Source organism: Procambarus clarkii, chromosome 33 (genome assembly GCF_040958095.1).
Source record: "Procambarus clarkii isolate CNS0578487 chromosome 33, FALCON_Pclarkii_2.0, whole genome shotgun sequence".
Lineage (NCBI taxonomy): Eukaryota > Metazoa > Arthropoda > Malacostraca > Decapoda > Cambaridae > Procambarus > Procambarus clarkii.
Window position 1 is genome coordinate 42,639,276 of NC_091182.1, and position 22,249 is coordinate 42,661,524.

The 22,249-nt window shown below is 45.9% G+C and overlaps 1 protein-coding gene across 3 annotated transcripts in view; it reads left to right on the plus strand.

The window, feature by feature from the left end:
- LOC123765227 (major facilitator superfamily domain-containing protein 6-A) overlaps nucleotides 1–22,249 on the plus strand; it is a 107,006-nt gene that overhangs the window by 79,205 nt on the left and 5,552 nt on the right. For all 3 annotated transcript variants that reach the window (XM_045753710.2, XM_069335551.1, XM_045753709.2), the window contains 7 exons: nucleotides 2,558–2,790; nucleotides 4,056–4,287; nucleotides 6,421–6,616; nucleotides 7,740–7,908; nucleotides 8,934–9,097; nucleotides 9,553–9,756; nucleotides 19,465–19,632. In XM_045753710.2, the coding sequence (XP_045609666.1) occupies nucleotides 2,558–2,790; nucleotides 4,056–4,287; nucleotides 6,421–6,616; nucleotides 7,740–7,908; nucleotides 8,934–9,097; nucleotides 9,553–9,756; nucleotides 19,465–19,632 (1,366 nt within the window). The remainder of the gene's footprint in view (nucleotides 1–2,557; nucleotides 2,791–4,055; nucleotides 4,288–6,420; nucleotides 6,617–7,739; nucleotides 7,909–8,933; nucleotides 9,098–9,552; nucleotides 9,757–19,464; nucleotides 19,633–22,249) is intronic.

Genomic DNA, 22,249 nt, shown 5'->3' on the forward strand with positions numbered 1-22,249 from the left:
TCCACCTGTGTCCCCTTGTTCATGTACCACCAGTGTTGAATAGTTCATCCTTGTCTACCCCGGTCAATTCCCCTGAGAATTTTGTATGTGGTGATTGTCTCCCCGAGCTCTTCTGTCTCCCAGCGACGTGAGGTGCACTTTACTCAGTCTTTACTCGTAACTCATGCCTCTTAGTTCTGGGACTAACCTAGTGCCATTCCTATAAATTTTTTCCAGCTTAGTCTTGTGCTTGACAAGGTTCGGGCTCCATGCTGGGGCTGCATACTCGAGGATTGGTCTTACATATGTGGTATACAAGGTTCTGAAAGATTCCTTACACAGGTTCCTGAAGGCTGTTCTGATGTTAGCCAGCCTCGCATACGCCGCCGATGTTCTTTTGATGTGGGCTTCAGGAGACAGGTTTGGCGTGATAACAACTCCTAGATCTTTGTTTCATAAAGACTTCAACTCCCATTCGGTATCCAGTGTCTGGCCTCCTATTTCCTCCGCCTAGTTTAATTACCTTACATTTAATTGGGTTGAACTTAAGTAGCCATTTTTTTGGACCATTCCTTCAGCTTGTCTTGGTCATCTTCTTGCCTCATACTATCTTCCACTGTCTTAATCCGCCTCATAATTTTTGCATCATCAGTAAACAATGAGAGGAACGAGTCTATTTCCTCTGGGAGATCATTTACATGAATCAAACATTATAGGTCCAAGAACTGAACCCTGCGGGACTCCACTGGTGATCCTCGCCTCTGAGACCTCACCCCTCACAGTGACTTGCTGTCTTCTGTTGCTTAGGTACTCCCTTATTCAGTGGCGTATAGTAGTGTGTGTATGTATATATGTATGCATATGTATGTTTGTATAGTCGTTGCTGTGTGTATAGTCGCTAATGAGTGGGTGAGCTTAGAGGAGGTAGTGGCGTATGGTCATCAAGGCCTAACACACCCACATTCCCACACCCAGGAAACGTCACCAGACCCCACAATATTGGGGTCAACCTCGGAAGACCACACAATATTGGGGTCAACCTCGGAAGACCCCACAATATTGGGGTCAACCTCGGAAGACCCCACAATATTGGGGTCAACCTCGAAAGACCCCAAAATATTGGGGTCAACCTCGAAAGACCCCAAAATATTGGGGTCAACCTCGAAAGACCCCAAAATATTGGGGTCAACCTCGAAAGACCCCAAAATATTGGGGTCAACCTCGGAAGACCCCACAATATTGGGGTCAACCTCGGAAGACCCCACAATATTGGGGTCAACCTCGGAAGACCCCACAATATTGGGGTCAACCTCGGAAGACCCCACAATATTGGGGTCAACCTCGGAAGACCCCACAATATTGGGGTCAACCTCGGAAGACCCCACAATATTGGGGTCAACCTCGGAAGACCCCACAATATTGGGGTCAACCTCGGAAGACCCCACAATATTGGGGTCAACCTCGGAAGACCCCACAATATTGGGGTCAACCTCGGAAGACCCCACAATATTGGGGTCAACCTCGGAAGACCCCACAATATTGGGGTCAACCTCGGAAGACCCCACAATATTGGGGTCAACCTCGGAAGACCCCACAATATTGGGGTCAACCTCGGAAGACCCCACAATATTGGGGTCAACCTCGGAAGACCCCACAATATTGGGGTCAACCTCGGAAGACCCCACAATATTGGGGTCAACCTCGGAAGACCCCACAATATTGGGGTCAACCTCGGAAGACCCCACAATATTGGCGTCAACCTCGAAAGACCCCAAAATATTGGCGTCAACCTCGAAAGACCCCAAAATATTGGGGTCAACCTCGGAAGACCCCACAATATTGGGGTCAACCTCGGAAGACCCCACAATATTGGGGTCAACCTCCGAAGACCCCACAATATTGGGGTCAACCTCGGAAGACCCCACAATATTGGGGTCAACCTCGGAAGACCCCACAATATTGGGGTCAACCTCGGAAGACCCCACAATATTGGGGTCAACCTCGGAAGACCCCACAATATTGGGGGGGGGTCTGCGAGGTGCCCTTGTCTTGTGATAGGCTTACGAGGTCTCCTTCAGCCTAGCATATTTAGTTATGCTTGAGGCTGTTGTGCATGTGGAGTTCTTCCTTTGTTATATGTATTGTTGAAACATGTGACTTTGTACATGTGAAGTAGCAGCAGCAGCAGCAGCCTTAGGTGTCCTGATCAAGCTCTGTTGGGACCTTAATGATGTCTGCTCAGGAGGTATTGTCTGCAGACTATAATTTCAGGAAGTCCCGGTTTTCTACATATTCCTTTGTCGTTGCAAATAACTTTGTCCTTGTCCATCAGGTGAGCATAATGCATTCACCTCAAGATTCGTGTTGGATGGGCCAAATGGCTTTAGCCTTGCCAGCATACTTGTTTTTGCTGGACTGTTTGACATTTAATTTGTTTTGCATTTGTCATTGTTTTTCCCACAAGGATGTGTTGTACCTCACTGGGCATTTGCATGCCAATGGGACACAGTGGGCGCTCTTGTGGGCGTTTAATCCGTTACGGGTCACTGAGGGCGCTACAGTGTGTGTTTTCTTACAGGCGTTCTTGAGCTTGACGATGGCCGCCAGCGGGTGTGCGGCCTTGGTGTTCTCTGCGGTGCCTGCGGCCCGCCGCACCCACCACCTGCCGGAGCAGCTGGTCTTCAGCGTGGCCTGCGGGGACGACGGAGCCACCATCCTCAGACCCGAGGCTCCCTATCACTGCGACTACCGCCCCCTCCTCCACAACCTCTCCCTCGCCCTCACCAACTGCTCCCTCTGCCACCCCACCAGGTACCCCCACCAGGTACCCCCACCAGGTACCCCCACCAGGGACCCCACTAGGTAACCCCCACCAGGGACCCCCACCAGGTAGCCCCACCAGGTACCCCCACCAGGTACCCCCACCAGGGACCCCACTAGGGACCCCACTAGGTAACCCCCAGCAGGGACCCCCACCAGGTAACCCCCACCAGGGACCCCCACCAGGTAAGCCCCACCAGGGACCCCCACCAGGGACCCCCACCAGGGACCCCCACCAGGTAGCCCCACCAGGGACCTCACTCCCCCCAGCACCACCTGCAGTACCACAGGAAGGATCCTCCCCCCCCCCACACACCTGCTGCAGGTGTGGGGGGGGGGGAGACTTTCACACTGTGGGGCAGGTGTAGTGTTAATGAAACACACCTCAATAAAACTATGCAAACATAGTCTTAGAAATAAACATGTTTTATACACAGTAAAATATGAAATAATACACACATTTTATATATATTTTTAAGTGGGTGAGAATTAGACACCCAGCCCCCACACCTGACACCCAGCCCCCACACCTGACACCCAGCCCCCACATCTGACACCCAGCCCCCACACCTGACACCCAGCCCCCACACCTGACACCCGTGTGGGCCGGGTGTCAAGTGTGTGGGCCGGGGTCTCTATTCTTAGGTGAATTATGTACTGTAATTTTATCTTAAACACAATTATCAGTGTTCACTCAGTCATGAAATAAGCTTTTGAATTTGTAACAATGATTCTGTTGAAGATTAATAGTTATTTACGCGGAATGACATTTGTGAAATATTGAGAGCTGGAATGTTGTTGTTGCTCCAGCTTAATTACTTTGGAAATAGTAAACTTGATAAAATTGAAAATGTTAAGGAATTTAAGTCATTAAGTTTATCATTAGTTATGATAATAAGTTATTGTGTGGTAACGAGGACTAGGGGACAACATGGAGAAATTCCTTCTCCGCAGAGGAGTATTGTTACAAGTGTTATATAATAACTACTAGCTTATTGTGGTTGGTACACAGCACATGTACAGTACACATAGTGGGGTGTGATACCAGAATAACTCTTCAGTAAGATTTTGTCCCACGTGTTTAACAACTTCTGCTCTGTTGAATCAAAGTTGAAATCTTAATGGGTTTGTAACTGTCCACTAGAGTAACGCTGTTATCGATAAGGGAGATAACAGCGTTATCTCCTTCAGTGCAATGTGGCTAGATAACGAGGGATTTATTCTGTTTAGGAACTGACGTCTTTATTGGTTATCAGTGATGTGTCTGGAGATGAAACAGGGCCCTGGAGTGGGGCCCCGTGTCAGGGCCCCGGGTGGGCCCAGTGCCAGGGGCCAGAGGTGGTGGTGGCCCCTCAGGCCATGGTCATCACCGCCGCCAACACCACCACCACCACCACAGCTCTCACCACCACAGCTCTCAACACCACAGCTGTCAACACCACAGCTCTACACATCCTAGACGGGTCCTGTGCTGGCGTCTCTGTGCTGGTGAGTCCTTGTCCCTCCCCCCCCCTTTGTCTCTCTCTATCTGCCTCTGCCTGTCTGTCTCTGCCTGTCTGTCTCCGTCTCTCCCTCTCTCTTTTCCTCGCCCCCCCCCCCTCATCTAGCACTCTGTCCCTGTCCTTAATTCATTATTTTTACAAACAAAATTACAAATGTTTTCTTTACTATTAAGCTGAACGATTATCTGTTATTGAGAGTATACCACTACTTAAAACACTACTTATAACGAGCCCACCTGGCTATATCACCACTGATAGCGCCACCAGGCGTCTTGTTACCACTTACGACGGTGAAGGGTTATCTTACAACGGTAAAGGGTTATCTTGAGATAGGCCTCCTCTCTTTTTTTTTTTGTTACACACCCCCAGAAAGCAGCCCGTAGCAGCTGTCTAACTCCCAGGTACCTATTTACTGCTAGGTAACAGGGGCATCGGAGTGAAAGAAACATTTTGCCCATTTGTCTCCGCCTCCACCGGGGATCGAACCCAGAACTTCAGGACTAAGAATCCGAAGCGCTGTCCACCCAGCTGTCAGGCGCCCTACCGGTCACGGGAGAGCTGAAGGTGTTAATTACTGTAGTGGGCGGTGGGCACCGTACCTGGACAGTGACCTACTGTGACCTATCCCGGAGTATTTACAATGGCACAGGGGAGGGGAGAGAACACGGTCGACTCCCACTATTCACCGTCATCCAACTAATTCTGAAACAGTTGATAATTACGGGCGAGAGGAAGATAATTTTACAAGTGAGAATAACAAGGTCGACCTAGAGAGATGCCCCACAGGATACCTGGACCTGGCAACTATATACAAGTGAATCTGCAGGAACGAATGGACACACCAGATGGACAGTTTAATATTAATTTTATTTCACTAGTTTTCAATATCAAGATCCTCCTCTATCTTCCCTATTAAGGCAATTAGAATTCTTAACACTTGTGATTTTTTGGAAGGAACATAAGGGACCAGTACTTAGAAATCAGTGATGAACTTACGTGGAGATGAACGTGGAGACGCCAGATGGTCAGTCTCCCTCCTTCTGTGATGCCCAACAATGGACCCGACACTCCTGTTTGGTCTGAGACACAGCACACACTCTCTAACCGATGTTGTTGTTTTACATTGTTACTCTGAACCAAAAGTTCCAGGTAGCACGGGCTATGGTGAGCCTGCAGTGGACTTGCCTGGCACAGGAGCGGGGCTGTGTGCGGTCTTTCTGCGACAGCTCTGCTCTAACCAACTTTAGGCCCCCTACAAGTCTCCATTCAAGTAACCTCAAGAACTGTTTCAAGAGATTAAAGGCTTGACGCTGGTACTGCAGGCGGGTGAGGCTTCAAGCGCGATGTTTGGTCTATAACACACTCCACCAGTCGTGTTACCTCCAGGTCCTCTGCTGGGTGCACGGAGGCGACCAACTGAAGACTATCAGAGGCGTTTCATATTCCAAGTTCACACGCGCGCACAACCCGTTTCTCGTGGCAAACGAGTTGGACCTTCCTGCATTGTAATGTGAAGATTACCCCCTTGGGGTAGTTGCTGGCTGCCGCCCTCGCTGACCCCGGGAGAGTCAGGAATTGTCAGATAATGGCATCTGACCAATGCGATATTTGATGGAAGTTTGGCTATTGGGGCCTCGGTGAATTAGTGTCATTTAGTATTTTGTCAATTTCTTGTCCCGACATTGTAAAACTACTTCTATCCAGCGAGGGGTGTATAATTTTAGCAATTAGGACCCTGCTTATTGTAGACCCGGTCTCTATTACCGATTTAAACATACTCTTCTTGTATTAAAACTACATGACAAAAGTTAGCTTTTGGAGTAAAACTAAAATGAAAATCGTTTATTGTCGGTAACTTGTGGACCCTTGGGACACAACACGCTCACTCGGCGTCCATATTATTAGTTTACACATTCTGGAGTTTATATTTGCCGCCTCCACTTCTTTCATCTCTTCGTTCTTACCCCTAACATCACTTTGCGGCCTCTGACGCCAAAGACCCCGCTAGTATAACTTCACTCTATACCACATGTTATATATACAGTTTTATTAATATATTACTGCAAAGAAAAATTTACCATTGAAATGTGAATAATGAATTGCCTTAATATGGTGTCAGGAGAGTGCGAGCGAGGCTACGGTGAAGGAGGCAGCGTACACCGTCGGGGCGCGGGAGGCGGCCTGCAGCCTGCACTGCTCGGCCCTCCTGCCCCGGGAACACCTCTGCACCAACACCAAGACCGTGGAGGTGTTGGACCCCATGATCACCTTCTGGTGCTACCTCATGGTCCGCGTCCTCAACGGCCTCACCTTAGGTAAGGTAAACACAGCCCAACACCAGTGTCTGAGCTCTGGTTGTGCTCCACACGGCCCGGGCTCTGGTTGTGCTCCACACGGCCCGGGCTCTGGTTGTGCTCCACACGGCCCGGGCTCTGGTTGTGCTCCACACGGCCCGGGCTCTGGTTGTGCTCCACACGGCCCGGGCTCTGATTGGGCTCCACACGGCCCGGGCTCTGGTTGTGCTCCACACGGCCCGGGCTCTGGTTGTGCTCCACACGGCCCGGGCTCTGGTTGTGCTCCACACGGCCCGGGCTCTGGTTGTGCTCCACACGGCCCGGGCTCTGGTTGTGCTCCACACGGCCCGGGCTCTGGTTGTGCTCCACACGGCCCGGGCTCTGGTTGTGCTCCACACGGCCCGGGCTCACGTATTTCACCTGCATCTGTGTGTGGATTTATTCTAATGTATGTATAAGAATTCACGTGTATGTATGTTTTGGTGTGCGCATATGTATGTGTTTGTGTGCACGTATGTATGTTCGTGAATGTATGTATGTATACTGAAACATTGAAATAACTGCTAAAAGCATATAGTTCTTAAAAAAAATTTAAAATGTGTATAATATTGGAGACCGTGTTAAACTCCTGCCTTTAATAGTGAGCAGCGACTGAAACACCGTCTCATAATGCCAAATTGTTGCCAAAACATGTGTAATTATTTTTAAAAACTGACGTGTTTGGATCGAGCGGTCTTGTGTCCCATGGGCATCACTTGGACTCGCCAGTATAGCATTGTTTCATGCAGGCCGGTGTTCGATCCCCCGACGTTCCAAGTGGTTGGCCCACCATTCCTTTCCCTCTGTCCTCTCACAGCACCTTGGCTTCGTATCGTTTCCAAGTGCTATATAGTCACACTTAGTGACTTGTCCTCGTAATTATTTTTTTTCGTCAGATTCTTTAGTAGTAGTCGGCATCCATCAGTCTCAGGAGACTATGGAGTTGCGCTCTGGTTGTCGGTCTGGAGTGGCCTCTCCAGGGCGCAAAGCCAGTGTAGGTTGATATGGGGGAGAAGCTGTTACCCAGGCAGCAGGTCCCCCCTCTCCACGGCGCTGAAAGTCTCCAATGGAAAGGGTTTTTTGTATAAAAGTTTATTTCTTGCAGCGACGAGCTTCACCTTGTTCGACGGGGCCGCCATGGCCATCCTGAAGGAGCACAAGGGCGAGTACGGCCTCCAGCGTCTCTACGGCAACGTGGGTGCCATCGTCGTCACGCCCATCTCCGGCGTCCTCATTGATGTCGTCTCCGACATGAGCGGCAGCCAGGACTACAGGTGGGAGGCAGGGTGCTAGGGACGAGGGCGGCCAGGGCTACAGGTGGGAGGCTGGGTGCTAGGGACGAGGGCGGCCAGGGCTACAGGTGGGAGGCTGGGTGCTTGTGTGTGCTAGGGACGAGGGCGGCCAGGGCTACAGGTGGGAGGCTGGGTGGTTGTGTGTGCTAGGGACGAGGGCGGCGGCCAGAGCTACAGGTGGAAGGCTGGGTGCTTGTGTGTGTGCTAGGGACGAGGGCGGCGGCCAGGGCTACAGGTGGGAGGCTGGGTGCTTGTGGGTGCTAGGGACGAGGGCGGCGGCCAGGGCTACAGGTGGGAGGCTGGGTGCTTGTGGGTGCTAGGGACGAGGGCGGCGGCCAGGGCTACAGGTGGGAGGCTGGGTGCTTGTGTGTGCTAGGGACGAAGGTCCACTCCCCCAGCATGGCCTGTATGGACTCTTGGGGGCGGGTAGGGGGCAAGGCCGTGAATTCATGTATGAATTGTATTGTAAAATGTTTGTCAAGTCAAAATATAAATTTTGACTTAACACACCGTATCCTTTTAACTGATGACGTTTGTGTGTTAGCTACGTTTGTTAATACTGAAGACTAAGTCTTATCTTGTGTCCCAACATAATATTCAGATAACTCGCACTGGGCATTCTACAGTTTCATTGATGTTAAAAACCTCTGTAAATATATTATTATCCAGTCTATAAATATTGAAGGTGCTCGCCAAAACGAAAGGCTGTGATTTATCAAGACTTTACATGTTCACTTACGAAACCTGTACATCTTTTTTAGATCATGGTTTCTTAGTCTGTGTTTGTTAATCAGTTTATGCGCTTGGGTATATCGCAACCCAAGACTATTGTTATAGATCGCTTGCTTAGTTCTTCGCAGCTGCATATACTATGTAATAAATGTAAACCAGGCAGCCATGATTGAGGAAAGATGTAAAGGTTTCGTTACTGAACCCGTAAATGATTGATTAATCCCGGCCCAGAAGATCTGTGGAGCCTAACCGTGCTACTCTTCCTGGTGAGGTAGTCCTGCCTTCTACCTGTACTGCGGCCTCAAGGTCCTCGCCGCCGTCCTCATCCTCTTCGTCGACCTCGACTTCCGGCAGCCGTCAAATAGGGTGGTGAAGGACTTCCGCTTCCTACTGAAGCAGCCGGAGATCATCATCTTCCTGCTGGTGATGCTCATCTCTGGTGCGTGCCTCTTCCCGTCTCCTGCTGGTGGTGACCAAGTGGTCACTTACCTCGGAGCGTCACTCCTCCTCGCAGAATAAAATCACAAGAACGTAATTTGTTTTGTATATATATTGAGGCTGTACGATAAATATTAATAATTACATAAAGTACATTTGAAATATGACAGGAATGTTCTTGGGTACACAATATAATTTATATAAAGCCATAAATACGCCGAACGTTTCAGGCATAAATGTTTGTACACACACTCCTTGACTTGTAATGTAATGGTCTTCAGCATGTTGTTATTTATTGGGTTGCTTAGATATGCATATTTTAGGCATCCTATTACAAATGGTTTTGTAGGATTATTGAGTAAAAGGATTATTGGCAGTTTTCTATGTTGGTCAGTTTAAGGGCAAGCCATGTTGTTGCAAACACACATTCCCTAACACAGTTCTCACTCTTCACAGGGACGTGCTTCGGACTGCTGGACACGTTCCTCTTCTGGCTGCTGCAAGACATGGGCGCTAAGAAGTACCTGATGGGCATCACTGTGACCGTGGGCAGCCTCGCCGGCATCCCTACCCTTATTGCCTCGGAATTTTTCTTTAAGAAACTTGGACACGCCAATACCATTATCCTCGGATTTGCTTTCTATGTCATAAGGATGTTGGGTAAGTTGGAGTCGCCCTCGCTAAGCTCGGCAACATGTATGGCTGCTATGTTGTTGTTGTCCGTGGGGTTGGTGCCGCAACCTGTCCTCTTAAAAATAACGTTGCTTTTGGCCGTATGGCCGAATATGGACGTAATTTGAAAATGAAAAAAAATGAAAATTAAATTTGGGATTTTTTTTTCAACAACAGTAAGTTAAGGGTCCTGTGATAGGCTAGGTGGGCAGGAAGTTCTCATCAAGCTTTAAAGCGGTATGAAAAACGTTAATGAAAAATTTCCTCTTCTAAGCTGGCCGAGTAAGCCGGACGACTCAGACAGAAAACGAAACAGTACGTCACTTTTGTGAGTCGATTTCATTTCAAATTACGTCCAAATTTGGCCATAGTGCGCATACGAGCGAAAAGTGACGTTATTTTTAATGGGGCGGGTTGGGTGCCCTGCATCTGTTAGACTCTGTTGTGGGTGGGGCAGCAGAGGCAGGAAGTCAGTTTTTTCGTATTTAGTGATTAATAGTCACTCTAAAGATGTGTGTTTTCTCTACATGGAATATCTGTTCTTCCTTAATGCCAAGAGGATTCGATCCTTCATTGTGGTGACGGTTTGTATTATTCTGGTTTACGTTTATGGCCGGCATGTGTTGGCCTTCTGTAAATCCAAAGCTCTTCCAGAGCGTTTCCTTCTCTGTTGCTTTCCCCAGGTTCCGCTTCAGTGTGCTGTTCGGTCCTGCGAATTCAACTTTCTGGAGGTTTTCTTCTCCCGAGTTTTCCCTTTGGTCGCTCATGAGGACCTTTTGGTGTCTTCTCAGATTTTGGGCCTCGCTTCCATGATGGACCTTGCTTCCTTTGAGTTTAGGTCGATGGTGCCATTTTGGCTATGTTATGAGGTTGTCAGCCACACCATGAGGCTGGCTGACAACCCTTTTTTTCTCTCCCCTTGTCAGGGTTCAATTGTCAGGGTTCTGTTGCTCCCGCACGTCTGAGTGTCGTGAAGTGTCGAATATCTTTCAGGTATTCTTGTGTGGCCCTCCTTATTCTCTGCTCGAGGACCACTTGTTTCCTCTTGCTCTCGCCAAGGATGTGGGTAAGTGGCAGCTTCACGTTAAGCTGCCAGTACTTTCTGCAAACCTTATCGTGGAGGATCGTAGGGCGCATATGAATTTGGCGATGGTCATGTGGTGTTGGGCATTCGTGAAGCTTTTTGCTGATAATCTTCGTGAAGACATGGACTTACTTTACTTGATTCCTGGTGGGGAGGTCTTGACCCCTGCAGTGCCGGGGGTCACTGTGAAACATTCACCCCGAGGTGGACCTCTTCACATTGGCTTGGAACTGGCATCTTCCCCCCTCTGGTTCCATTTCCCGATTGCGAGGCTCACAGTAGGTGGTGTTTGGCTGGACTGGTCGAGCTGTGGGGTACATTTACCTGTTTTGTTTTTTTCGCCCGTCCCCTCGGTTCAGTTCAGTTGTTGCTCCAGGTTCTTTCTAGACTGTAGTCGTTCTTCGGGTGCATGGTCCTTCTGGCTCCTGGGTTTCTAGCCCAATTTCTGAACCCACAGTTTCCCCCACAGCTCTGCCTTGCGCTGTGGGGGGAATGGCAGAAATCAGCAATTATACAACTTGGTCAACAAACAGTATTGTTTGAAAATAGCAAAACATAGGTTGACATATAGGGGAGTAAGGTAGGTTACATGGAGTTTATTAGGTAGTACTTAGTTTTTCTCTTAATCTGGTTAAGAGAGGTACAACCTTTGACATGATTGGGAAGGTCATTCCATATTCTGGGTCCCTTGATTTAAAGAGCATTTCTAGTTTGGGTAAGGCGTACTCTTGAAATATCAACTAAGTATTTGTTTCTGGTGTGGTGCCCATATATGCTGCTCTAACGGTGGTCTTTTCTAATATGTCTTTTGAGGGATATTAGTTTTGGCCGTCAAACAAGGCCATGGCGGCCAGATATTTAGTCAATTTTCATGCATTTCGCTGGGCAGTATTTCCCGGTCGATGGTCTATCATTCAAATTAGTTCCTACTGCCTTTCCTCCCCAGAGAGTTCATCTTTGTGCTTATTCTCGTTGGGGGCTACAGTGAAGCCACCAACGGGCTCCCAAAAAACTCTGCATTTAATGTATTGCAAAACCTCTTTTTGTAGAGGCCGAGTGGCTCCGTCTCTCTCCTTCCCTTCTTGGTTCGTCGGCTCGTTGTCATCTTTCAGTTTTGGTTCGTTCAGTTCAGGTAAAGACGAAGGTTTTTCTGTTCAATGACTGACTGGAAAATTGGTGGAGGACCCAGCTCAGGGCCACCTGGTGATGGCAGTCAGTGCTAACGTGTCTAAGTAGTGTTGAGTACCGTTTCATTTGAATCATTTGGGGAGTGGTTTGGCAGTTACGAGGCATTTGTTCTTGTAAACCCATCAGTGTCTGTAAAGCTTTGCTAACTTTCTGGATGCTTTCTTGGTGAAAGGCGAAATGTCATTTATTTGTGGGAACCGACCTGTGAGATTTATATTTATTTAATTTATATGAATTTATATTTACGTTAATTTATATACTTCGATAGCAATTTGTATAATGATAAGTGGACTGTATTTCTGCAATAATCTCATAATCTCACAAATCGATCCTCTACACATTAGGGGGGGTTATTATATTAATATATATGCAGCCAATCAAATTACAGTAATAGCTACATACATTGATGAGGTTCCTTATCTTATAGTACAGCAGGTTAGTCCACCAGGTATAACTAGGGTGTAGACACCAAATTATCCTCTTTGAGGTAGCTTCCACATCACCCAGTAACTGGTGCACAATCTTGCATCCTCGTCTTGACCTGTCAAAAGTGCGCTAGCTGTGAAGCCAGAATCCTATATATGACAAGTATTTCAGAGAAAACAGTACATGGAACATTAAAGACCTGGCTTAATTACCTTTAGTTTGAGGCGATTTCGCGATCTAACCGGGTCACCCTATATCCTGACATTAATGGCCATAAATGAATGATAAACGGGTTTCGGATAGACACTTAACTTGATTGTAGACATCGTGTTGGAGATGGTACCTTTGGTTTCCATAACACTACGTCCAAGTAAATTAACAGGAGCCGAATTTGCTCCCGTGTGAGCCTCTGGTCTCAATATAAATGGCTGCATCTAACACTCCATTCTATTGACGTCACTGGCCGACATTGTCCAGAATGATAGGAGCCGAACTCGCTCCACACGTCTCGGAGGTGACACAACAATGGCTGCCCTCCTTCCTCCACTCTGACGCCTGGCTTACATTGTCCAGATTTCAGAACGTGATAGAAGGGTCACATTTACTCTACTTTAATATTGATAATTAAGTTAATTTATATAAGATGTTTTTATGATGGTAAAGTCCAAAGACTAATGTATTTAAGAATAATTCCCAGCAGAATAGCTGGTGAATTATAATAGTATGTGGTGATGATATCCCGTTTTCTATAGACGGTAATTCCACTACAAGTTACGTTTTCTATGGGTAACTTGTTGGTAATACAGCTATTATCTGTATGATTATTAAATGGTGTCGGATTTTCCGACATAATTCCCCAGGGGGCTGCTCACGGGTCGAAGTCCTATTTAGAACAGACGAACACCGATACTCCTCCTTCGGATTATTAGATTAATTTGATGTTAGTAGTTAGTAATCACACATTTGTGTGTCTGTTCGTACAGGACGGATGTCCCGTACTAGAGTTGTAGGGGTTAGAAGTCTAATGCGATTTCATTTCCCTGTCAACTCTTGAAAGGCTAATATTCAAGCCTTATTACATATTATTTAACCCAGAAGACTGAATGTGATCAAGTACTACAGTCAAGTATGATTCAGGGACTGCAGTGAGATCAGTGACATTAGATATAACTTGAAGTTTCTTCAGGTAACTGGTCACTGATATATAAACACTGAGGCCCATGGAATACATCTTGATTAAATAATAAATGTATCAAATCAGTCATCAGATTTATTGGGGTTTAATTTAGTTAATTGATTCAGAAGATTGAATAGCTCATCATTAAAGTAAAGTATGGTTCTGAGACTGCAGTGGGTTCAGTGACATTGGTCGCAGTGACTTGTAGCTGTTTTAGGCTACTGTTCACTGATTTGCCACTGAGGCCTCATGAACTCATCTCCAGCTTTAAATGATGATACTAACATCAACCTCTGTTACTATAGTCAGCTGTAATCTCCTTAGTATAATGCTACTGGAGAAATATAATCAGCTGACAAATTTAGATTTCTACTGGTATTGTTTATCTGCAGGCATAGGTCTCCTCAGGCTTGATACTGGGCCTGAGAGTAATTTACCTCCTGCAGAGTTTAACATGGTTATACCCTGATATTTAGTAGGGCTACCGATGAATCGATGACAATAGTCTGTCCCTACAAGGAGACCGAAGTCGGTGAGGTGATCAGACTTAATATTATCTGCCAATTTTATTCCTCTATTTCTCAGGAATTTGGCTGTTGCTCTCAGACCTTGAACTTGTAGGTCTACTGGTATTTTGTCCACCACAATGGCTTGTACTCGACAGACGTACCTGCCTAAGCGTACTGATGGTTGTACCACCTGGTAGACTTGAGGTCCTGCATCTGTTACAAACCCTGAGATGTTGAATGACATCTGGGCTACAGGCCTTAATTGTAATTCATCTGCCAACTTTTTGGTGATATATGTTCTCTGGGATCCTTGGTCAAACAACCCACGGGTATGGACCTTGGCCCTCTTATTCAGGATGGTAATTTGGGCAGTAGGCAAAGTCGTATTACCTTTAGACTTTGCCGATTGGACACTCTTTGTTTGTTGCACCTTGCAGTACTGTACTGTGGTGGGAATGCTATCTTCCACCTTGGGTCTTGAATACGTTAATTTCGTATATTTGCACAGTGCTGCATGGTGCCTACCTCTTCTACACCTGTTACAGGTGTTGAATTGGGTATCACAATAGTCTATGTTGTGTGACTTGAGACACCTCGAACATCTCCCTAATTCCTGGAGTCGCTCAATACGAGTGTCTCTGGTTGGATAATTAGCACAACGGTATGTTGAATGTTTCTTTTTGCAGAACATACATGTCCCCCAGCCTACTGCACGTTTGGAAGTTACCGGTTTGGGTGAACTAGTAACAGTAGGCTTGGAGGATGCTGCTGCATTGTCAGATTTTCTGCAACTTGATGTTTGAGTAATTGGTTGATGTTTATTTGGGGTGGTTGTTTTACCCTTTAATTGACTATTATTTTCTATTTCTGAAGGCTTGCAAGAGGCTTTAACTTCCTCATTTGCTCGTCGTTTGCTTATGATGGAATGTAAACCTTCAGTGATGTCCTGTACTGTCAGGATGGTGTTATGTTGATGTGCATATAATTCATCTAGTATATCGCTGGACAATTTTCGTTGAAGGACTACTTTGGTCATCCATTCACTAGTAGTTATATCAACCTTAAGTCTGAATGTTCTTAGTAGTGACTCAAACTCCATGCTGAAGGATTGTAATGAGTCAGCAGTCTGATCAGGTTGAGGTAAATCCAGCAATTGTAGTACTAGATGTATGACAGTTTTCTCATTGCCAGCATTATTCCTAGGAGGCTGGACTGGGAAATTAGTGCTGTCGCTATTTTCATTTACATTTTCTACTACTGGTTCAGCTTCACCTCTAGTTTGGAGGCATGTTAACTTAGTAGCTTCAGGTATTGGGTTTTCAGAAACCACAGAGACTGTGGATAAATTGTCTGAAAACTGCTTAATTTCTGGTGGTATATTATTGGGTGAAGCTGTAGTGGGTGAAGCTTTACTGGGTGAAGCTTTATCCTTGTTGATTAAAGGATCTAATCTGGCTTGACATTTATTCTCAAAAAGATCCAGATCATCCATAACATTATCTACTTTATTTGATGTACTTGCTATTTGTTCTGATTCAATTATCCTGTGTAAATGTTCCAACCTGCCTTGAGTTTCTTCTTCATATTGTGCTAGGTCAGACAGGAATGGTTCCACATCTTCAACTACTACATCATCGTGGACTTGATTTTGGTAAGATTTCCTATTTGCTTTCAATATATGCAATTGGGTTTGAATCTGTAACAGTGGTATTTTCAACCGATGATAATTAATTACAGGCTCATATAACAACTGTTCATATTGGTTGAGATCTCTTGTTAGTTGGCGTTTGCTTGATATTAAAGCACGCTTTGCTTTCTGTGGATTAGTCATGGTGACTTGTTAATTGAGCACCACTGGCTCATAAATTGTGAGCAAGTACTAATGGTAGCCTAGGGTAAATTCTGCACTCACTAGGCAATAATCCTACCTCTACTAGAGGTTAGCACTTAAAATTAATACACATTATATATATATACAATCATACACACTAATGATTTGAGTGATAAACCAGTGTCACTGGAAGTACCTTTAGGTTAGCTCTTCTATATCACCCTAGGATGGAAGAGACACTAATTAATCACTCAAAGGTGTAATGATCATAAGTAATTTATTATATATACAACTCAACTCGAGTTGATAAAAATTACACCCAAAATAGGGTCTGGACCATTCATTAATGGTGTTAGGTTGATCAATATAGTACAACTGACTATGGTAATAATGGGACTAGGATGAACGAAAATAGTTCAACTAGTCAATGGTTAATATCCTACCCTGTTGTGGGTTGGCAATTAGTAAATATTATACTGTGAACACTAGTGCAGTATATATTAAATAATTCTCTATTTGGAGAAATAATATACACAATTATTGATAATAGCCTCTTAATTAGCCTCTATGAAACTTCTAATATTATCAAGAAGTATTAAATATTATTAGTGACCTCGCGAAATAAAGTCCACAAAATTCGTAGATAATCTCTCGCGAAATGTAACACCACGAAATCCGTGAACAATCTCGCGAAGACACAGTCACTAACTTGGCTGGATTCTATATTAGCGCTGTCATTTCACGAAATAACACGCCACCAAATATCTGTGGGTGTGCATGAAACCGCTGACTAAGGCTGATCTGAACTCGGCTGAGGGAGGCTCCTGAGCTCCCTCGAGGCTACGCTGCCGTCTATGACTGGCTGGCTTTGTTTAAATAACACTGCACTAGTATATTTAATGAATTCACTGGTTAACTGGTTCATCCGGTACTAAGATGACCAAATGTGGGTTCAAAGGACCGAATATTCCGGTTCCGAAGGTCCAAATAATTCGGTTTCGAAGGACCAAATAATGTGGGAACCGACCTGTGAGATTTATATTTATTTAATTTATATGAATTTATATTTACGTTAATTTATATACTTCGATAGCAATTTGTATAATGATAAGTGGACTGTATTTCTGCAATAATCTCATAATCTCACAAATCGATCCTCTACACATTAGGGGGGGTTATTATATTAATATATATGCAGCCAATCAAATTACAGTAATAGCTACATACATTGATGAGGTTCCTTATCTTATAGTACAGCAGGTTAGTCCACCAGGTATAACTAGGGTGTAGACACCAAATTATCCTCTTTGAGGTAGCTTCCACATCACCCAGTAACTGGTGCACAATCTTGCATCCTCGTCTTGACCTGTCAAAAGTGCGCTAGCTGTGAAGCCAGAATCCTATATATGACAAGTATTTCAGAGAAAACAGTACATGGAACATTAAAGACCTGGCTTAATTACCTTTAGTTTGAGGCGATTTCGCGATCTAACCGGGTCACCCTATATCCTGACATTAATGGCCATAAATGAATGATAAACGGGTTTCGGATAGACACTTAACTTGATTGTAGACATCGTGTTGGAGATGGTACCTTTGGTTTCCATAACACTACGTCCAAGTAAATTAACAGGAGCCGAATTTGCTCCCGTGTGAGCCTCTGGTCTCAATATAAATGGCTGCATCTAACACTCCATTCTATTGACGTCACTGGCCGACATTGTCCAGAATGATAGGAGCCGAACTCGCTCCACACGTCTCGGAGGTGACACAACAATGGCTGCCCTCCTTCCTCCACTCTGACGCCTGGCTTACATTGTCCAGATTTCAGAACGTGATAGAAGGGTCACATTTACTCTACTTTAATATTGATAATTAAGTTAATTTATATAAGATGTTTTTATGATGGTAAAGTCCAAAGACTAATGTATTTAAGAATAATTCCCAGCAGAATAGCTGGTGAATTATAATAGTATGTGGTGATGATATCCCGTTTTCTATAGACGGTAATTCCACTACAAGTTACGTTTTCTATGGGTAACTTGTTGGTAATACAGCTATTATCTGTATGATTATTAAATGGTGTCGGATTTTCCGACATTATTCTCTGCACCTCTTGAGAGGGAATGGGACCAGGTTCTGAATCTGGCCTCCTGAAGGTAAAAAAGAACTCTTGTGACTGTCTAGTATGCAGCAATCTCAGCCAGATAGCTACAGAGAACCACCAGGGCTCTATCAGAAAGAGGTATTTCGTTATATTCAATGCTGTTTTTTTCCTCCTTGGCTGGGCTAATTTTCCAAATAAAGGTTTTGTTGTGGACGCATTCCATCTGGACTGAATTGTTGGACTTAATACGCGCTCTTCCCTGAGGTTCAGGTGCTCCTTCTGTACCGTCAAGGTTAGAGAGATGTTGGCTACAGCGTGGTGTTGACTGCCATGTGGCTACATGATCGACCCTCGGCCAGGTCTCATGAAGCATTTACATGTCCACTTACGAAACCTGTACATCTTTCTTTAATTTTGCAGCACAATTTACATTAAGCAGTTTAAGCTCCAAAACACTATAACCACAATAACCTAGCTTGGGTTGTGAAATATTGAAGCTCGAGAACTATTTAATAAATAGACTAAACTGCCAAGATCGAGGAAAGATGTACAGATTTCGTAATTGACACTCAAATACCTCATGAATCCTGACCGCTGGTTCCCAGCTCTGTTCTTAGTTACTCTGTTCATGTATTTGTTTTTGTCTCGGTACTTTGCTTGTACTTGTAACTTGATGGATGGTGTATTACCAGAATGCTTCTACTTGTAACTTGATAGATGGTGTATTACTAGAATGCTTCTACTTGTAACTTGATAGATGGTGTATTACCAGAATGCTTCTACTTGTAACTTGATAGATGGTGTATTACCAGAATGCTTCTACTTGTAACTTGATAGATGGTGTATTACCAGAATGCTTCTACTTGTAACTTGATAGATGGTGTATTACCAGAATGCTTCTACTTGTAACTTGATAGATGGTGTATTACCAGAATGCTTCTACTTGTAACTTGATAGATGGTGTATTACCAGAATGCTTCTACTTGTAACTTGATAGATGGTGTATTACCAGAATGCTTCTACTTGTAACTTGATAGATGGTGTATTACCAGAATGCTTCTACTTGTAACTTGATAGATTGTGTATTACCAGAATGCTTCTACTTGTAACTTGATAGATGGTGTATTACCATCACTAAACATATTCCTTTAAAGATTAAAAGTGGTAGAGTGCTCATTTATATCATGTTTAAATCTATTATTTGAAAATGTAGGCCTGACATTAAGCATTTTTTAACACTGAGCATATTTTGTTAAATATAAACTTTGTACATGTTTAGAATAAGAGAAACTATTCATTACCATTATTTTTTGTGATGGCAAGCTCCGTCTTGTTGTGTACCTTTGGTTGGTGACGTGTGGACCTCTCCGTCAGGTTACTCCTTCATCACGAACCCTTGGTGGGTGATGCCCTTCGAGGCGCTGGAGTGCTTCACGGTGTCGCTGATGGGCGCGGCGGCCGTGTCCTACGCGGCGGCGCTCTCCACGCCCTCCACCCTCGCCACTCTTCAGGGCGTCTACGGCGGCATCCACTTCGGTGTTGGTAAGTCTGGCTCTTGGCCCGCAAGACTTTTGGGGCCAATGACTTCCCCTCAGACCTCTCTGGCCCTTGGCTCTCCCTCAGACCTCTCTGGCCCTTGGCTCTCCCTCAGACCTCTCTGGCCCTTGGCTCTCCCTCAGACCTCTCTGGCCCTTGGCTCTCCCTCAGACCTCTCTGGCCCTTGGCTCTCCCTCAGACCTCTCTGGCCCTTGGCTCTCCCTCAGACCTCTCTGGCCCTTGGCTCTCCCTCAGACCTCTCTGGCCCTTGGCTCTCCCTCAGACCTCTCTGGCCCTTGGCTCTCCCTCAGACCTCTCTGGCCCTTGGCTCTCCCTCAGACCTCTCTGGCCCTTGGCTCTCCCTCAGACCTCTCTGGCCCTTGGCTCTCCCTCAGACCTCTCTGGCCCTTGGCTCTCCCTCAGACCTCTCTGGCCCTTGGCTCTCCCTCAGACCTCTCTGGCCCTTGGCTCTCCCTCAGACCTCTCTGGCCCTTGGCTCTCCCTCAGACCTCTCTGGCCCTTGGCTCTCCCTCAGACCTCTCCGGCCCTTGGCTCTCCCTCAGACCTCTCTGGCCCTTGGCTCTCCCTCAGACCTCTCTGGCCCTTGGCTCTCCCTCAGACCTCTCTGGCCCTTGGCTCTCCCTCAGACCTCTCTGGCCCTTGGCTCTCCCTCAGACCTCTCTGGCCCTTGGCTCTCCCTCAGACCTCTCTGGCCCTTGGCTCTCCCTCAGACCTCTCTGGCCCTTGGCTCTCCCTCAGACCTCTCTGGCCCTTGGCTCTCCCTCAGACCTCTCTGGCCCTTGGCTCTCCCTCAGACCTCTCTGGCCCTTGGCTCTCCCTCAGACCTCTCTGGCCCTTGGCTCTCCCTCAGACCTCTCTGGCCCTTGGCTCTCCCTCAGACCTCTCTGGCCCTTGGCTCTCCCTCAGACCTCTCTGGCCCTTGGCTCTCCCTCAGACCTCTCTGGCCCTTGGCTCTCCCTCAGACCTCTCTGGCCCTTGGCTCTCCCTCAGACCTCTCTGGCCCTTGGCTCTCCCTCAGACCTCTCTGGCCCTTGGCTCTCCCTCAGACCTCTCTGGCCCTTGGCTCTCCCTCAGACCTCTCTGGCCCTTGGCTCTCCCTCAGACCTCTCTGAGGGAGAGGGAAAAATGTCACTACGCAACGATTTTCCTTTGTATCTCTCAGATGTCCCAAATTATGGACACTTTTCGAAGAGCGCGGCCACCCGTGACCTCCCTCCCTCGTCCCCCTAGACGTACTCATCTAGTTGTGCTTGCGGGGGTTGAGCTTCGGCTCTTTGGTCCCGCCTCTCAACTGTCAATCAACTGGTGAACAGATTCCTGAGCCTACTGGGCTTTTATCATATCTACATTTGAAACTGTATATGAGTCAGCCTCCACCACATCACTACTTAATGCATTCCATTTGTTAACTACTGACACTGAAAAAATTCTGTCTCTGTGGCTCATTTGGGTACTAAGTTTCCACCTGTGTCCCCTTGTTCGTGTTCCACCTGTGCTAACGAGTTTCTTTGTCCATCCTGTCAATTCCCCCGATAATTTTGTAGGTGGTTATCACGTCTCCCCTTACTCTTCTGTTTTCCAGAGATGCGAGGTTCAGTTTCCCAAGCCTTTCCTCGTAGCTCATACTTCTCAGTTCCGGGACTAGTCTGGTGGCATACCTCTGAATCTTCTGTGTCTTGTGTTTAACTAGGTATGGACTCCAGGCTGGAGCTGCTTATTCCAGGATTGGTCTTACATAAGTGGTATACAAGGTCCTAAAAGCAGTTCTTATGTTGGTCAGTCTAACATATGCCGCTGATGATATCCTTTTCATGTGGGCCTCTTGGGGACAGGTTCGGTATGATATCAACCCCCAGATCTTTCTCTCTATTTGACTCTTGCAGGATATTACCTCCCAGATGGTACATTGTGTTCAGCCTTCTGCTCCATTCGCCTAATTTCATTACTTTACACTTTCCTAAGTTGAACTTAAGCCAATTTTTAGACCATTCCACCAGTTTGTCCAGTTAGTCCTGTAGTCTCTGTCTATCTTCATCTGTCTTGATTCTTCTCATTTTTGCATCAGCGAACATTGAGAAAATGTTTGTGTAATTACCTAAGTGTAGTTACAGGATGAGAGCTACGCTCGTGGTGTCCCGTCTTACCAGTACTCTTGTCATATATCGCTTTGAAATTATTGATGGTTTAGGCCTCCACCACCTTCTCACTTGATATTTTCCAACCGTCTACCACTGTTTTCAAAAGTGAAAATTCTTGTCTTTGGCAGCTTTGTTTAGTTAGTGTAAATTTATGACTTCTTGTTCTTAAAGTTCCAGGTCTCAGGAATTCTTCTCTATCAATTTGATCGATTCCCGTTACTATTTTGTACGTAGTGATCATATCACTTTTTCTTCTGTCTTCTAGTTTTGGCATATTTAATGCCTCTAACCTCTCATCGTAGCTCTTGTCATTCAGTTCTGGGAACCATTTAGTTGCATGTCTTTTCACCTTTTCCAATTTGTTGATGTACTTCTTAAGATATGGGCACCACACAACCGCTGCATATTCCCGCTTTGGTCTAACAAACGTCGTGAACAATTTCTTTAGTATTTCACCGTCCATG